The sequence below is a fragment of the Pavona decussata genome, unplaced genomic scaffold (assembly GCF_977016875.1).
Source record: "Pavona decussata unplaced genomic scaffold, jaPavDecu1.1 SCAFFOLD_6, whole genome shotgun sequence".
In the NCBI taxonomy this organism is placed as follows: domain Eukaryota; kingdom Metazoa; phylum Cnidaria; class Anthozoa; order Scleractinia; family Agariciidae; genus Pavona; species Pavona decussata.
Genome location: NW_028145430.1, coordinates 5,003,479 through 5,022,246, shown reverse-complemented (window position 1 = coordinate 5,022,246; position 18,768 = coordinate 5,003,479). Strand labels below are relative to the sequence as shown.

The window sequence follows — 18,768 nt, the reverse complement described above, 5'->3', positions numbered from 1 at the left end:
CCTGCCGTCGCGTACAAATCATTTAACAATTGTGTAATAGTTTTAATAACTTTGAACATACAGCTCAAAGCGAAGAAAAGTTTACGACCAACGAACTGGACTTTCTCTTCTATTTCCCATATTAGGTAGTAGCCCCCCGCAAATTTTCGTGTATCCATGCAATTTCATGACATAAATAGTGGCGCAATTTTTTCTAAAATATATTTTTTGCTACAACACATGGGTTTGCGTGGACACCACGCTTGCGATCTCCACCCCCAATTATGGCTCCTGGTTGTATCATGGTACTCACAGTGCTTTATGTGGAAATGATGTAACGAATCCGTAAAATCTGCATAATTCGGCCTTACTATAGACATTACCGTGACATGGCATCAGGGTACGAAACTATCGTTGGCTAGCGACAAAAAATGTTGAGATTATGTATTTTAAAAATGTCCGTGAGATGCGTAAATCTATCACAACTGCAGACCTTGTTTGACGGTGGAATTTATAGTCCAAACAGAACGAAACAAGTAAATAAGAACTAAATCGACACACACTAGTAAAGAGCTGTCAAAAGGAACCGGCCATCAATAAATACAACTATTCCTTAAAAACTATGAGAGGAAACAAACGGCTATGAAAACAGGAACAGCTACAAAAAGGAAGGGGTTCCTTTAATTTGAACAAGAGAAGCTGGATGTGAACTACGTTAAGTCAAAAGTAAATAAAGATCCATATGCTGGTTAAAAGGAGCATGTACTCTGAAAAGGAACGCAGAAAATAGGAACCGACGAATAAAGGGAATGGAATGCGAAAACAGGAAAGTTTAATTCCTCCCGTTTAGTAGAGGTTGCCAAGGTCTGCCTTCCATTGTAGAAACGCAGGAAGTTATTATTTGCGGTCAGTATCCTCTAGACAATTACTGAGATGGAGTGAGAGTCAGTTAGGCCATTTTACAAGCATTTCCGTAGCAGCTTTGTTTGACATACAAACACATCCACGGATATATAAAATTATTAATGCTTGTATTGATTCACTATCCGGTGAGCTTACGATTCCTGTTTGGCCGAGCCTTTTCTTTTTTCCCCGACCAGGCTATGTATTAATTTGAAGAAGCAAAATAACCTACGTAATATTTTACTCCAGGAATAGTGCACAGAATATTTTCCGTTGCAATTAACAAACACAGGCTTCTTACCAGAACACCTGGCATTAAATTGACGCTATGAAAATAGAATTTTTATGAAATCGCATAAACCGGGTTTGCTACAAAAGAAAAAAAATCACACAGGCAAAGAAACTACTCACTTGTGTTCGGTGTGTACAGGTTTGAAAGCAGAAGCGACCGCAAAATTGCTAACCCAGATAACAGAAACCGCTCAAGCAGAGAAAACAACACAAAGCGAATCTTATAATTTAGGAATAAGGCGCTTTCGCCGTTAAACCAGGTATAGATCGATATAGAATGCGTATATGCTAGCTTTCTTGTCCCCTCACTTGTAAAGCATCAGATGTGAATATCCAAGAAAAGACCGTGGTTTCAAAATGAGAGTCTCTTAGCTTATGACACTGCCTCAATCGAGCGAGTTTTCAGTTTGTTTACAACCTGTCGTACAATTATTGGTTCAGCACCGCCGGGCTCAAAGAGTGTCACGGGTGTCAATACAAACACCTGCTATATTTTATCAGCCGAATACATAAAACATGCAAATAATTACACAAACTTCAGCACGTCTGTAGGCATAAAGTTTTAAGAGGGGGGGGGGGGGGGGGGGAGAGGGGACAACGGCTGTGAAAATGTTCGTGGTAAAAGAGAGCTATACTGAGCCAGTGAACAGACAGCCCAATTTTAAATTTGGACTCTTTTCATTCAGCGCACAAAATTTTACATTGCCTAGGACGTTAATAGCAAATACTATCAGGCGTTATAGATTAGCCGATCAGAGCGAGCGAAAACATTATCCACTATCCATCACTAACCCGGTTGTACAACGCCTACATACTTTTAAAACAATTATTCAACGAGCGCACGTTGGACATGAGATGATAGATACCCAACACGGCGCGTAGCGCCGAGTTGGCTATAATCAACTCATATCCCTCAAGCGCGAGTGAAATAATTGATTTCGCTTTGCAAGAACAGTCCGAAACAATTTAATGGTCACTTTTATAATGGCTTAAATCAAGAGAGGATGAGCTCATCCTCTCTTGCTCATATACCATGGCCGCTAAGCCAATCAAATCCATGGAATTGCATAACATAGTGATCCGACACATCGTCATTCAATATTGATTTTAAAATGTCTTTAGATTCGTCCCGGGAGATTCGTCAATGTAACGTTATTTTCAGGGGGATAGCTCACTTCTTCTATTTTCTTGTGCAAAATGTCAATCGCCTTTCTGTCTTCCTCAATAGGAATTTCCTTAATAGTCTTCTGTCTTCCTCAATAGTCATCTCAATAGGAATTTCCAGACTGACTTGAATAAGCGGAGATGGCTTGTACCTCCTCTTTGCATAGCCTTCCACGCAGTCGTTTTTACGGGACTCGTATTACCCCTTACCATCCCAGGCCCGTAGCAAGGCTAAAGCAACTGAGGGGGCTCAGCAAAATGGTTAAACAAAACTACCCCCCCCCCCCTCCCAAAAAACATTAGGGAGTTTAAGACGTAATGAGAACGTAAAAAAAAAAAAAAAAAAAAAAAAAAAAAAAAAAAAAAGTCGATTTAGTAAGTAAAACAATAACTTTGCACCTACTTCACACTTTTTGGTACATTTTTTTGCCGTTTCTTTTACGTGGACTACCATGTGAAGGGGGGAGGGTAGGGGAGGGGGGGTCAAGCCCCCCCTCTGCCCCTCCCCCTGCTATGGGCCTGCATCCTTGGAATTGCATTATAAAATGATCCAGTTTTTAATAAACATGTATATATGTATAGGCGTGACTTCGTGTTACTCAGATGAATCGACAAAATCCTAATCAAACATCGACTTACAGTCTCGCTTAAATTTCGATTCTGCCTCGTCATCATGTGCACCACGAGGTGACGTGAGACTCACAGCACACGAATAAATTGTAACAAAAACTTTGATAGCATCTTGAACTTAGCTCTGTAAGTTTGTAAACGTAGTTGGCTGTAAACTTAGTAAGCTTAGCTTACGTTCATTTAAACCGGCAACGGCGTGCTGAAGGTAAATTCCAATAGTCCAACCAAAACAAAGCGTCAGCAAATTGATTTGGGGTATTAATTCTCCACGAAAAACCCAAGTAACATTGCCCCCAAATTTATGTTACTCTTGCCATTAAATCTTCCATAAACAAATAAATTAAAGAATGAAGAAACCTCGCAAAAGAGGCTCTGTTCGAATGGTGCCTTGACAGAGGCCACTACACTTTTTTATCTTTTGACGGATGGATTTTCTGTTCGTGAAATCCGCTTGTTTCAAACTTTCAGAAAATAAAAAACAATGAAACAAACAATCGACAACAAGGACGGTAAAAATTTTAATAGTCCCAAAGACGCTTTCACCATGCAAAAGTTCATTTATCCTTGATTTTGCCTAAAGTCGTAATGGTTACGCTGAACAACTTTGTGACTGAAACTCTTCTTGACTTGTTGTAAACAATGGTTGATTCACGGTAAAGTTCCGTTACAAAAACGCATCAAATTTTAAACTGTCGGAAAAACACTTGTACCAAACTATGTACGACATAATCCGATGTGGCCCTGACATTTCTCTCTTGGGAACAAAGATCTGCGTGTATCAACGAAAGCACAAGAAAAGCTTATGGAGAAAGAACCACAGTTATGTTCTGACCAAACAAATATAACGTAGATACAGAATATACTCGAGTATGCGGTAACCTGGTCACCCAATGTGAAGTCACGCATTCCTGGAATATCAATTGTGTCACCTCACATTTTCCCTGGTTTTTATTGTGCAAACGAGAGATGAGCTCACTGTGAGCTGTTGTACAAATAAATAGTCAGAAAGATTTTAAGATAGTGGAATTGCAGCTGAATGGTTTATTGTTGTCAGGGTTTTCAACTGTTTTGTAAAGTAGCGGACATACTTCTGAAAGCGCCGGACGTGAATGTTTTGTGGTGCCGTAGTAAGAAAAATATATAATAGAGTAGTAAAAAAAAAAAAATCGCTCAAAGTACCGGACGTGGAATGGCAAACGACCGGACGAAACGTCCGGTCTCCGGCCTCAAATGAAAACCCTGTTGTTGTTCTGTAATCATGATGCTTTACGTGGAGATGAAATGTTCAACTTGGTGTTCCCTTTTGTACCAGTTGGGGCGTTAAGCGGGTGAGGAGCGCTGTAAGCCTTGGTTGACGGAGTGCCTTGGTTTGAGTAGGTCATGTTATTGGAAGTAGAAAGACTTGGTATATTAAGTTTTGAGGTACTTGAGGATCGTATCCAGTCATCCTTAAACACCTGAACTGTCATGTGAGTAACATGGCTGGATAACTTGTTGGTAACGTGGGCTAGCACCATCTGTAATAACAATAAGAAACAAATTTACATTACCAACAGGAAGCCTAAATTCCAAGATGCTTTTTTGTAGTCTTGTCTGCTTGAAAGACTGCTTTATCACTTTTCTATTTGTCAAACCTTGAAAGATGTGCTTTTGAAAGTAAATTTTATGAAATATGTGATGAGCATGGAACAGTGACCTTGACATAACTCAGTTTAAAAATCATGTACAACTAGGACAAGGTCCAGCATACTTTGATGTCCTTAACAATGGTGCGTTGTATGCGCTTGTCCATTAATTTGAGCATCATGATAACCGTCGCTCAACAGCGAAAAAAAAAGGTTTTGTATGAGGCCGGAAAAGGCAAAAATACGATCAATTTCTTTAAAACATTCCTCTTTGCGCTTTTGGGTCGGTTGGAAGTGATTCCAAGGAGTTAAGATTCCACTGTTTTTACTTTATATAGGAAAAAAAAACAGTGCAACTGCCCCGGTAAAACGGGTTGGAATCACTTCGGATCGACCCATAAATGACACAAAATAGAAATAAACACCCAAGGAAATTCAAATTCAAAAACTGTTCGTAAGTTTGTCTTCATATACGGAACCTTTTCCCTCGAAACAAAACCTTATAATTTCGCCATTACGGAACGGATATAGTAATGCTCAGATTACGTGTATAGCGCTTTCATTACCAAGGTTTAAGCTTTAACGTAAGTAGAGCTTGGGCTACCTATGTCACAAAAGCTACCTTTGTTATTTCTCTACAGAACAAAAATGAACCGCACGACGGTACAGAAAGAAGGAAAAAAAAAAGAAAGAAAGAAAGAAACAGAGAGTGAGAAAAGTAAGATCACTTTAACATTTGAAGGTCATAGCTGCTGCTTGGTTCGACTGCCTCTGGCTTTTAAATGTTTGTATGTGCTCTGATCTCTGGGAAAGGAAGGGCTTACACAGGAGGAACCATCTTTTTCACTCTCTTGTTATGCCAAAAATTTATTATGGTCTGTCTACTCCTCCTGAGTCCTCATCAGCGTGGTGGACTACTGTAACGACTCAGCAGAAATTACGTACTGAAGAAGTAATTTCTACCCAGATCTGGGTACGCAGGTTAATCAAAGGCTCCTGTGAGCCAACTCGTGAATGCAGATGACACATAGTAATTGCAATTTAGACGGCTACGGAAACTTCCTCAAAAGCTAAAAGAAATTATATCTTTGCCCGATTATGTAACGAAAAATGACCATTCTTGTACTATTAAAATGATTGTCAAATTATTCTGTACAGATTGAATAAGCCGATTATTCTGATGCGCCGATTAAAAAATATCACGTGTTTTTTTTATTCAAAGTTTATAGGAGCACGCCATGTGCAGCTACGTCATGCAAATTCGTGTGATAGTCCGCGGCTACTGGATTTCGCGATCGGGCTAGTGGATTCTAGGCTTTTACTTCGGGTAGAAGAGCACAGAACGCGTTATCAGAATGGAATGAACCAAAAGCAAAATTATTCATAATTAAGGCACTGCAGAGCAAATTTATGCATGAAAATATTACGTTCCAAGTGTGGGTATGGAAAGGAATATACCTAAGTTGCCAACTGTGGAAGTGTGGAAATGTGGAAATGTGGAAATACGTAAATATGTCTTGAATACTTAAGTTACCAACTGTGGAAGTGTGGAAATGTGGAAATGTGGAACTATGTCTTGAATACTTAAGTTACAAACTGTGGAAGTGTGGAAATGTGGAAATGTGGAGATGTGGAAATATGTAAATATGTCTTGAATACTTAAGTTACCAACTGTGGAAGTGTGGAAATGTGGAAATGTGGAAATATGTAAATATGTCTTGAATACGTAAGTTACCAACTGTGGAAGTGTGGAAATGTGGAAATGTGGAAATATGTAGATATGTCTTGAATACGTATAAAGTTACCAACTGTGGAAGTGTGGAAGTGTGGAAATGTGGAAATATGTCAATATGTCTTGAATACGTAAGTTACCAACTGTGGAAGTGTGGAAATGTGGAAATGTGGAAATATGTAAATATGTCTTGAATACGTAAGTTACCAACTGTGGAAGTGTGGAAGTGTGGAAATGTGGAAATATGTAGATATGTCTTGAATACTTAAGTTACCAACTGTGGAAGTGTGGAAGTGTGGAAATGTGGAAATATGTAAATATGTCTTGAATACTTAAGTTACCAACTGTGGAAGTGTGGAAATGTGGAAATATGTAAATATGTCTTGAATACTTAAGTTACCAACTGTGGAAGTGTGGAAATGTGGAAATGTGGAAATATGTCTTGAATACTTAAGTTACCAACTGTGGAAGTGTGGAAATGTGGAAATGTGGAAATATGTCTTGAATACTTAAGTTACCAACTGTGGAAGTGTGGAAATGTGGAAATATGCCTTGAATACTTAAGTTAGTGGAAATTTGTGTGGAAATATGGAAGTATGCAGTCTTACCCCCACCAGCAACACACCCTACCCCTGCACATAATTCTGGAAGTGTGGAAAGCTGGATATATGGAAACGTTCCTTTACTGTTCCTTATAATGCTAGAAAGCTGGAAATGTAGAAGGTTAGAAATGATGATTACTGCAATTGTTGAATCTCCCTCGAGGATTACCCCTGTTCGAATTTGAAGTGCACTGGACATAAATGGCCTTTGTTTTATAATGACAGTATGCTTTATTGTCATGACAGTAATACCAATGGTGACTGCTTTATAAAAAAATGTTTATAACTCAACCATAAATATCGATAAATGTACATTTCATCATTTCTTACTGTAACTTTCGGTGAACACTTTGTTGTATCTTTTGAATTAAGCTATAGATTGTACCTCTAAAAATCATACAATTGATTTTGTATTGATGATTATAGTTGAAAGTAAGGTGATTTAACACACCTTTCTGTCAAAATATTATATTTCATAATTATTGTTTTCATTATTTTGGTACAAATCTGCTCAAAATTCCTTGTGAACAATTATATTTTTAGTAACAGTTTCAATATAATAGTAACATGTTGCCATTAACCCAAATATTTTTATTCATGTAACAAGACAAAAAGGAGAGAGATACCTTGTTGATAGATGTTGCTGCAAAATGCAACCACACATACAGTCATTCATTATTAGATATATTTTTTATCATTTGAATATGGAGTGATCCTATCAAGGGGGTTGCGGTGTTCTGTCTGTTGTTGCAATGGAAGCAGGGGTAATTTGAATAGGGGTAATCCTCGAGGGAGATTCAAAAATCGCAGTAATCATCATTTCTACCCTTCTACATTTCCAGCTTTCTAGCATTATAAGGAACAGTAAAGGAACGTTTCCATATATCCAGCTTTCCACACTTCCAGAATTATCTGCAGGGGTAGGGTGGGTTGCTGGTGGGGGTAAGACAGCTGCATACTTCCACATTTCCACACAAATTTCCACTAACTTAAGTATTCAAGGCATATTTCCACATTTCCACACTTCCACAGTTGGTAACTTACTTATTCAAGGCATATTTCCACATTTCCACATTTCCACATTTCCACACTTCCACAGTTGGTAACTTAAGTATTCAAGGCATATCTACATATTTCCACATTTCCACATTTCCACACTTCCACAGTTGGTAACTTAAGTATTCAAGACATATCTACATATTTCCACATTTCCACATTTCCACATTTCCACACTTCCACAGTTGGTAACTTAAGTATTCAAGACATATTTACATATTTCCACATTTCCACATTTCCACACTTCCACAGTTGGTAACTTACGTATTCAAGACATATCTACATATTTCCACATTTCCACATTTCCACACTTCCACAGTTGGTAACTTACGCATTCAAGACATATTTACATATTTCCACATTTTCACATTTCCACACCTCCACAGTTGGTAACTTACGTATTCAAGACATATTTATATATTTCCACATTTCCACATTTCCACATGTCCACACTTCCACAGTTGGTAACTTAAGGATTCAAGACATATTTCCACATTTCCACATTTCCACTCTTCTACAGTTGGTTACTTAAGTATTCAAGACATATTTACATATTTCCACATTTCCACATTTCCACACTTCCACAGTTAATTGGCAAGTTAAGTATATTCCTTTCCATAACCACACTTCCACACTTGGAACGTAATATTTTCATGCATAAATTTGCTCTGCAGTGCCTTAATTATGAATAATTTTGCTTTTGGTTCATTCCATTCTGATGACGCGTTATGTGCTCTTCTACCCGAAGTAAAAGCCGGATTCTAACCATCACTTGCCCGATGGGCAAGTGAAGTTTTTTTGGGAATTAAAATTACAAAATTACTGTAGGGCAAGCCGATCTCACAAAGGGAAATATGTTCAACAAAGTATCGCATTACGATTCATGCCCGACATAAATGCGTGAAATTTTTCCTTTGGAGTTCAGTCCACGCAATCATCAAGTAAAAATAATGAACTATGACAAGCTCTTGCTAAATAAGAATTATTTATCGACCGCGTCCTTTTGCTTTCCCATAAATTACCAGTTGTAAATTTCGAAAATGAAACATTTTTTCCCTTTGAAACCTCTATGAAAGCTGACAAGATCTTAAAAGTGTTCATTTCACCAGAAATTTGCATAATTTTGTTTACGACGTCAATGATGCGTGACATGGCACGTTCCGCTTTCGCGTGAAAACTGACAAATTAAATTATTTTTTAATTAAATTATTTTTAAATTAAATTATTTTTAATTCTTGAAAGAAACCGCACTTCGTAGAAAAAAACGAAAAAATCCTATAACTTTGCTCAGATTCAACGAAAAATCCCCATTCTTACACTAAAATGATTGTCAAATTATTCTCTACAGAATGAATGAGAGAATTCTGACGCGTCGTGAAACAAATTTTCACGTTTTTTTTTTCACTAATTGAGTTTACGACCCCGGACTTTCTGAAAAACTGAAAAAACTTGTAACTTTGCTCAGATTGAACGAAAAATCGCCATTCTTGCACTAAATGATCGTCAAATTATTCTCTACATATTGAATAAGAATTTCCTGATGCGCCATGAACAACAAATGTTCGCGTGTTTTTTTCCACTAATTGAATTTAAAACTCATTCACTGCGCACGCCCGAAAGTTAACGACAAAACCGACTGATCGACTGATCGACCAAGTCGAGAGTCAGCTATCGCTATAACTCGTTCATTGCGCATGCGCGCATTCACGAGTTAAAAAGGTCTATACCATGAGAAAATTCAAACCCAAAATGACGTCAGTACAAGAGCACGAGAGTGACAATGGAAATATTTCCTAGATGAAATTTCTCGTTTTTGTGCACGCATTTCTTACTTCCAAATAAACGAACATTTAAAAAAGTGTTAATCAAAGGCTCCTGTGAGCCAACTCGTGAATGCAGATGACACATAGTAATTGAAATTTAGACGGCTACGGAAACTTCCTTGAAAGCTAAAAGAAATTATATCTTTGCCCGATCATGTAACGAAAAATAACCATTCTTGTACTATAGAAATGATTGTCAAATTATTCTCTACAAATTGAATAAGATTATTCTGATGCGCCGATAAAAAAAAAATCACGTGTTTTTTTATTCAAAGTTCATAGAAGCACGCCATGTGCAGCTACGTCATGCAAATTCGTGTCCGATAGTCCGGGGCTACTGGATTTTGCGATCGGGCTAGTGGATTCTAACCATCACTTGCCCGATGGGCAAGTGAAGCCTTTTTGGGAATTAAAATTACAAAATTACTGTAGGGCAAGCCGATCTCACAAAGGGAAATCTGTTCAACAAAGTATAGCATTACATTTCATGCCCGACATAAATGCGTGAAATTTTTCCTTTGGAGTTCAGTCCATGCAATCCTCAAGTAAAAATAATGAACTATGACAAGCTCTTGCTAAATAAGGTTTATTTATCGACCGCGTCCTTTTGCTTTCCCATAAATTTCCAGTTGTAAATTTCGAAAATGAAACATTTTTCCCTTTGAAACCTCTATGAAAGCTGACAAGATCTTAAAGTGTTCATTTCACCATAAATTTGCATAATTTTGTTTACGACGTCAATGATGCGTGACATGGCACGTTCCGCTTTCGCGTGAAAACTGACAAATTAAATTACTTTTTAATTAAATTATTTCTGAATTAAATTATTTTTAATTCTTAAAAGAAACCGCACTTTGTAGAAAAAACGAAAAAAACCTATAACTTTGCTCAGATTCAACGAAAAATTCCCATTCTTACACTAAAATGATTGTCAAATTATTCTCTACAGAATGAATGAGAGAATTCTGATGCGTCGTGAAAAAAATTGTCACGTTTTTTTTTTTTTCACTAATTGAGTTTACGACCCCGGACTTTCTGAAAAACTGAAAAAACTTGTAACTTTGCTCAGATTGAACGAAAAATCTCCATTCTTGCACTAAATGATCGTCAAATTATTCTCTACATATTGAATAAGAATTTCCCGATGCGCCGTGAACAACAAATGTTCGCGTGTTTTTTTTCCACTAATTGAATTTAAAACTCATTCACTGCGCACGCCCGAAAGTTAACGACAAAACCGACCGACCGACCGACCAACTAACCAACCAAGTCGACAGTCAACTATCGCTATAACTCGCTCATTGCGCTACGCGCATTCACGAGTTGAAAAGGAATCGGCTCGAGAAAAAGGCTATGAGTTTATTATGGAAAAATTTATTCACGAGGCATACGTGGCTCGATTGAACCAACATTTACATTCAGCGCATATTGTGAAAACACGTTGTCATCGCAGTCAACGAAAGAAAGAAGATCCTCATGTCTTGAATAATGAAGTTGCCAACAGCAATGGGGATGCGGCCAAAGTGTCAAATGCTAAATACTCCCGTAAAGCGGTGTTTTTACGATGGTGCTATTTATTCGGTTGGTTTTCTTTCGGGATGAGCCGATGAGAAATTCCGGCAGATAAAACTTGCGCTACTTTACCACAAATATGGCATCAACACAGCCCCCCACCCCCGCATTCAACCAGAGCGTGCATAGTCGAGACCAATCCAGAGAGAATTGTATGTTCAGTAGGTTTTTCACCATTTCGTTTCGCTTCGCAAAATACAGTAAGCCGTTATGAGCTGCTGTTTTGTACAAGCGAACACTGACAAGAATGGCCAAAGAGAAAAAGCGCCTGATACATGTAAACTTCATGAAGGTAGATCAAAACCTTTCAAATCTGAGGGATGGAGGAGAGATGCCGTTTTGCGAAGATGTCTTCTCACGACTACTCTCACCAAGTCAAGAGTTTCACAATAGACAATAATGAGAATCCTGGGTTCAACACCATTTTCGTAAAATGACTTTAATCATTTAGCATAACAGTAAAGTCCGAAAACAGTTGGGATTACTCTTGATTAAACTTAGTACAGATACCTACCTGCTCACTGGCATCTCTTCTAATTCGCACATGCAGGGATCCAGCCTGTACAACGGAATGAAATTAAGTTGAAGATACATTTTTTTACCTCACATTGAACAAAGGGAGTGGGTCAAATCTCCCTTCCAAGTCTTCAGTGAACGATGACAGTTTAACGACTTTTAAATTCAGAAAAATTTGAAAGAGCAGATGAAATGGCGCACGAGCATAGCAGTGTGCTGGTAGATAATCTTCCCATAATAGGTTTCTTTTCTTTCTTTTTTTTATTTATTTATTTTTTTTATTTTTGGACAAGTCTAGCCAACAGCTGTTTTCATTCCGCTGTTTTCGTCTAGCTGTGTTTCTTTGCAGTAGCGTTGGGTTAAGTTAAGTTTTAAGAGAGCGACTGCAGTTTTCATCTTATGAAATATCATCTCTAAAGTTAGTGGTAAGGTCAGTGTCAAGCTCAGACAATTTTGAACAGAACAAAAAAAGAATTAAACCCTCCTCCCCCTAAAATCAATGATGAATTTGGGTGCAAAGCAAAACGTGCCATTTCCATCATTGAAATGGGGGAAGGAGTGGTCTTAATTTTTCATTTGAATTGTCCAAGAGCGTAGATCTTTCAAATAGGTCGGATATATACTGGCGCGCGAGCGAAGTGCAGATCTTGTGTAAATCTTGTGCAAGGTGTCCAACCTACCCCAGGCACTGCTGGAAGCTCTAGGAGCGTAGTTGGTTCCTTATATGGCTTTGGCCATTGCAAATATAGGGAACAAAGCTAAGACCAAACTTAAGGATGGCGTTTAGGTTGCTAACTAAAACAATACGTTCAGTAAGGTTTGCCAAATTTCACTGAGCGGCCAAGTAATCTATGTTAATTTATTACAGTGATTTTCAGCGATTTTTCAGTGATTTTCAGCCTTTCTCCGATTAGTTTTAAGACCTAGAATGTTACATGACTTGACCTTTCCTCAAGTTTACTTAGAATCTGCCAAAAGATTGCAATAATATTCCAACATTGTTGGACAGTGTTGCAGATTGCTGAACGAGGTAGTCAAACGAATGCAACATGTTTGATTTAACACTTGGACTCAAAAGTCTGGGACCAAAATCTACCCGCAATCCTTAGAAAACAATACGGTTGCCCTAACTCTCGCTTTGCGGATACCTCGCTATTACGGGACACCCCGATAATACGGGCAGCAGCTAAATCCTAGGCAAAATAGAGTACAGACTTTTGACTGAAATAAATTCCCGCGATTACGGACTCTCGCTAAAGGACACCAACTCGCGCTCCTGGGGGTGTCCGCAAGTAAGTCGACTGTATTACAATTTTACTTATTCCTTTGCCCTTTCTCTGTCTATCCGAAGAGAGATCGCTTGTGTTTAAACTTTCGTCGTTGAGAGATTCAAAACTTTGTTCGTTCGCCATATTTGCTCAGTACACGCGGCAACAGACGAAACAAATATAAATGAATCATCGCCATGGATACAGATACCCGCCAAGTCAGCTTAGTGGGCATGCGGGCGTTCAACAACGTTGAACACGGTGGCCAAAACGGTGGCCAAACGAATGCAACATTGTTGTTCACAACAAAGGAATTTTGGACGATGTTGCATCAACATTTTGCATCCGTTTGGCCGGCCCTTTACGATAACATCGAAGAAAGAAATCACAATGAAGATCATGGGCAAAAAGGTAAACCGATAAAGATAAACGTTTTGTTTACTGTTATCTCTATTCATTACTCTTTCACAGCTCAAAAACTGTACTTTTTTCCCAAACCATCTAAATTCTCTTCAAATACATTTGTCACTAAATTTAGTCCAACTCATGCATTATCTATAAAGTCAGCTGACTTACCATTCTTCCAAAGGAAACCGTCCAGAAATGTTCATTTCTAAATTCCAAAACCCCATCTAAGGTTGATGCCTGAAAAAAGTAGCCAACAAAGTTCTTTGCTTATTCCTCCTGCTTATTTAAGTCAAGTCAATAGGCCATTTCCGAGTTGCTTTGAACCTCAGTATGAAAGCAAGGCTTCGTGCATCGTTTTTATTATGAAAATTAGTTTCAATTCATAAATGTGCAAACAAAACTAACAAAACTATTTTTTCACACAAAAAGCTTTGCACTAAGCCTAGCTTTCGTAAGGAGGTTCAAACAAACTGAGAAATGGCATATTTTTTCAATGACAATATCCAGCGCAAACGAAGACTGCTTTCTTTGTTGCTCACATGCAGCACAAAATGGCTTGCAAGAATAAGCTAAATAATCACTGTGTGTATTTCACCTCATATATCTGGCAAACAAATCATTTTTCACTCACTGTTTGAGTAAAAATGGACTTTTGAAACTTTTACTGTTACAACAGGTGCACACTCTTACTGGAGCAATCACACACAAACTCTTCAAACTGTATATCCTGTATGAATAAATATGCTATGGCACAATGATATTTTCATGTAATCGGAGTTAAATTTTCTTCCTTACCCAATAAAACTTGATACACGCAAACAATTTTGTTTGCCTGTCACGTGACTGAAATCTTGCTGGTGTTTTCAGCGTTACAGTCCCTTTCTTCGTCCAAACGACGGCTTCTGTCGACGTTTTATATCACAGGAACGAGCTTTCAATTTTGCTGAAGTTGCTATTTAACAATTTCAAGCCTGAAATTTTTCAGGCTTTCTTTAATGCAACTGCTTAAGTTGCGTACTAACTGCGAAGATCTTTCGTGTATCTAATCTTTCATCAGCAATTCGAATTGTTTCATATACTCAGTGTTAAAATAAGTTCTAATCTAAAACTTCCAATTATTTCTGGAAACCTACACATGTATTGCAATCTGACTGAAATTTTTTGAAATATTGGTAATGCGTGAAGAATTAAAACACAAAACTCACCTCACGGAGACACTTGTCTATTTGGCTCATTGTATCAGTAGGACATGTCTGAATTAAATTAAACAACAGTTTAAGGCCCATCCAAACTTATTAAAAGGTTATACAACACTGCCAATTAATAAGAACAATAAAATTACTATCGTTGCCATCATCGTCATCACCATAGGGATTTGTATTATGCAGATTTATAATTTGTGTTACGAGGATGATACAATCTAACGAGTAAAATTCCCAATATAAGCCCATTTGAATGAGTAAATTCTTTGAGATGGATTTAGTTATAAAAACTAACCCTTTTGAAGTTCGAGTACTTGTAAAGAAATTTAACATATATAATACATACAATTACAAAATAATGGGAAATTTATACAACGGCGAAAGGCGTAAAAAAATGTGATGATAAAGTGTGAAAAAAGATTAAAAAAAAAATAATGTTAGAAATATCGGTTCCAGAAGCTTCTAGAAACCTCTAGAAACATCAGTGACGTCGCATGGGAAGTAATGTAACAAGATCTGATAAAGAAAGAGAACAAAAACGGTCATATTAAAAATACTATCTGGCTAGTACATGTAGGTTTGCACTTTCAAGCTGAGATTCTTTGAATTTGGTCGGTTTTCAGACAATGAAATCGATTATGCTAACTCTGCAAGTCGCAACTAAGTGGAAGTGAAACACGAACACGACTAAAAGCAGGAGAAACTACTTCTGTGCTATAATGGTGATGTCGTGAGTGCAAAGGCATAATGTTTGGTGACGGATTGGAAGGCGACCTTTTGGGACTTTTTCTGATGCTACTGTGAGGATATCAAGTTTCAAGAGACAAATGAGGTAGAGATTGTGTTAGCGGATGAGTTTAAAAGTGTTGAGACTAAAATTTCAAGACAACAGATGATATTTTCTCGCTCCCATTTCTACGTTAAACCTAAGTCAGTTGTGCTTAGAGTATTGTAATTGTTATTTGCATAGAAGTTAACCTTGCTTATTCTCTTTATGTCTTTTGTTAGTAGTACGTAACAAAATAATTGGGGGCCTGTCCAGGAGCGAGTCTTAGTGAAGTCTGTATTGTATGTTTCAGTCTTGAAGATTCTGAAAGTCATTGGTGAAGGAATTATTTACAGTGCAACAAATCCAACCAGAGCCGGCCAACGTTTTCTGCCAATCATAAGACGAGTTCAAACAAAAGAATTGGAGTTCGTTCATTTCAAACCAATCACAATGGGGGAAAAAAGTTTCACAATCAATTTACTGCATTACAAACCTGACGTCATCAAGTCTGGTTTCCACTCGGAATTTATCAGTGGTGTCCAGTACTTTTTCAGGCTTTTGAATTGCCACTTGAAAATAATGTATATGTAATCTAGTTCGCACCTCACTAGCACTCTATTATCCTTCCAAGCCTTTAAATCACCATATGTGTAATAACAATGTTGTTATTTTGTTTTTCCCTCTAGTAGAATTAATTTATGGCGCGATTGCTTGCCCTTCCATTGTCGGATTAGCTCTTTGCTAATGGAAATTGAAAGATAAAAATTAAAGATTAAAAAGAGACACTATGTGGAGCAGTGGGAAGGCGCAGAGAAGGAGTGCAAACCTTTTTTGGACTGACAAAAGCCCCAGGAAAAGCTAACAAACTGAACTGTGAGTATTGCCAAAAGACCAGCCCACGTGGCGTTGCGAAGAGTTAAGAAAATGGATGTCAAAAGGCGTTGGCTTACAGCTAAACAATTGAGAGTTTGGCTTCGTTGTCTACGAAGAAATCACAAAAGCGACCGCCGTGCCCGGAGCAAGCCTTGAGGTGGCGATGGCTGTTAAACAACTCACAATAGATTGCTGCATGGAGGTCTAGTGACAAGAAATGATTTAGCTGATGACCGAGTGAATCAGGAGCCTGAGATAGCAGACCGAGAGCATTAAGAGCGTTGGTTGCTGAGATGGAACATTCACAGGGTGGAAATATTCCATCTGGCCGTGGCACGGGGGGGGGGGGGGGGGGGGGGGGGAAAGGGGCTCGCGTCGTGTTCGCTTCGTTCAATCAAACTTTTAGATGTGCGAAGGTGAGATTAAATTGACAATGGCAGTCGGGATAAAAAAAAAATCTATTCATGCGCCGCTAGCCTATTTACGGTAAAAAAACAATAATCTAAGAACTCCTCTTGAGCCGAGCAACACCAGTTCCTGTTGCATCTAATGTGTGGTATTCATAGTAGGTGAAAAAAAAATACACTACTGGCTACGTTTCACCTAGCGAAAAGAATTTAAGGCCAAAGCAAAAATTGTAAAATCCCGAACGACGCCAAATTGGTGACTCACGTGGGAACAAGTTTTGTTTGTGAAAAACAATTATTCAAATTTCGATCCATTTATTGAGATCAAAATGTATAAAAGACTTGCCTTTTATTGCAATCTAGTAAGTTATTAGAAGCAACTCAGAGATAACATAAAAAAGCGCGCCATGCATCCGACAAACTTTCATTCCTCGTTGTTTGCCGACATTTGAGATCATAGCTAAGTTCGATTATCGAACCAATCGAACAAAATCCGAATGCAATCGAACTCAATCCGATCAGATTTTGTTCGGAATCCATCTCTTTATGCCTGAAAATATTAACGCAAATCGCGTAGGAGTAATCACTATCAACATTTATTATTAGATTTCAAATTTAGCGCCAGAGAACGTAACAAAAGTCCCGGATATGTCGCGGCATTGTGATATGATATTTTGTGGCTTTGCGTACCGTAACAGCTAGTAGTGAAGAATGGATGGCGGAGGTTGATCTTAAACTCATTGTTGGATGACGCTAGTACCAAGACATACATAAATGGTAATGTGACAGATGAGTTAGAGTTGGAGAAAACTGTGCAGAAGATCACTGTTAACGTTAACGGCGAAGAGGATTTCTTCCAGACAATGCCTATGGAGTTTGACCTGCAGAGTGTGCATGGCAAGACTAATGCAAGGATTTCGGCATTTACCGCAACGAGAGTAACTGGAAAAATGAAGCCAGTCAATTGGAAGATGCAAGTTGCAAATGGGAGCATCTACAAGGATTAACTTCCTCGATCTTGGTCCTCGACCAGCCGTTGATATGCTGATTGGGACAGACTATGCGGAACTCCATTATTCAATCAAGAAAATGTGTGGGCAACCTGGTGAGCTTGTGGTTCGACTGACACCTTTGGGCTTGACATACCCTTTTGTGGGATGGAAGTCATCAAGAACAACAGCTGACTGGACGAAACAGTCTTTAGAAAGTCCACTCATAGGTGGTTGTTATCACACTACTAAAGCCATGCTGATGGCAGGTATAAGTAGTCACTGCTTAAAAAAATGCTGAACCTCACATAATGCAAGATTACATCAGATTGGCAGCTATTTAACCAAGAGTGTCAGCACCTCGGGGGAGACCTTGGCGTGATCACCCAGAACAACTCGTACAGTCCATCATCAAGCAATTTGTTAATGTAACAACAATAACTCAAATCCTGAAAAAGGGAGTACCAGGACAACATGTAGTCCACATAAAAATTGCGTTGCCGTTTAAAGATGAAGGAAGTGCAAATTCAGTCCGAGTGATCTTAGCCGTAACATTGGTACTAATATCCGCCCATCTAAACTACACAGGAGCAAAGACAAATGTAATCAAGGTGATATAAGAGAAGCCTCCAATAATGAATCAACAGAGTGTGCTGAGTCATTTCAAGTGTGACCTGCGCAACACAGGTTATGTCAGCTACACATGCCAACACTTCCATCAATGGAACACAAGAGATTTGTCATCGGTAATCACCCGATCACCCGAGAGAGCACCATGGTAATCAGACGGATGGTATCAAGCGAAGGTTCTCAGTCTTGGAAGACCCAGAGTACATTTCAAAGTGCTTTTTATTCGGCAGTTAAAGACGGACATAAACAAACAGTGTGACTCCATACGTTTTATCAATTTACATGTACGTATTTTTATCTTATTGTATACTTTATCATCACATCCTTTA

The 18,768-nt window shown here is 38.3% G+C and overlaps 1 protein-coding gene across 4 annotated transcripts in view; it reads right to left on the bottom strand.

The window, feature by feature from the left end:
* The window catches only part of LOC146489331 (zinc transporter 6-like), a 48,246-nt gene that overhangs the window by 1,991 nt on the left and 27,487 nt on the right, over window positions 1-18,768 (bottom strand). Inside the window, exons 13-18 of one of the 4 annotated variants that reach the window (XM_085107837.1) lie at window positions 14,775-14,822; window positions 13,738-13,806; window positions 11,892-11,936; window positions 4,217-4,484; window positions 1,294-4,018; window positions 1,115-1,208 (exon numbers count right to left, since the gene is read on the bottom strand). In XM_085107837.1, coding sequence (XP_084963963.1) covers window positions 4,224-4,484; window positions 11,892-11,936; window positions 13,738-13,806; window positions 14,775-14,822 — 423 coding nt within the window. In that variant the 3' untranslated portion in view covers window positions 1,115-1,208; window positions 1,294-4,018; window positions 4,217-4,223. Of the gene's footprint in view, window positions 1-1,114; window positions 1,209-1,293; window positions 4,485-11,891; window positions 11,937-13,737; window positions 13,807-14,774; window positions 14,823-18,768 lie in introns of all 4 variants that reach the window. The other 3 variants (XM_085107829.1, XM_085107846.1, XM_085107821.1) reach the window with 3 other exon arrangements.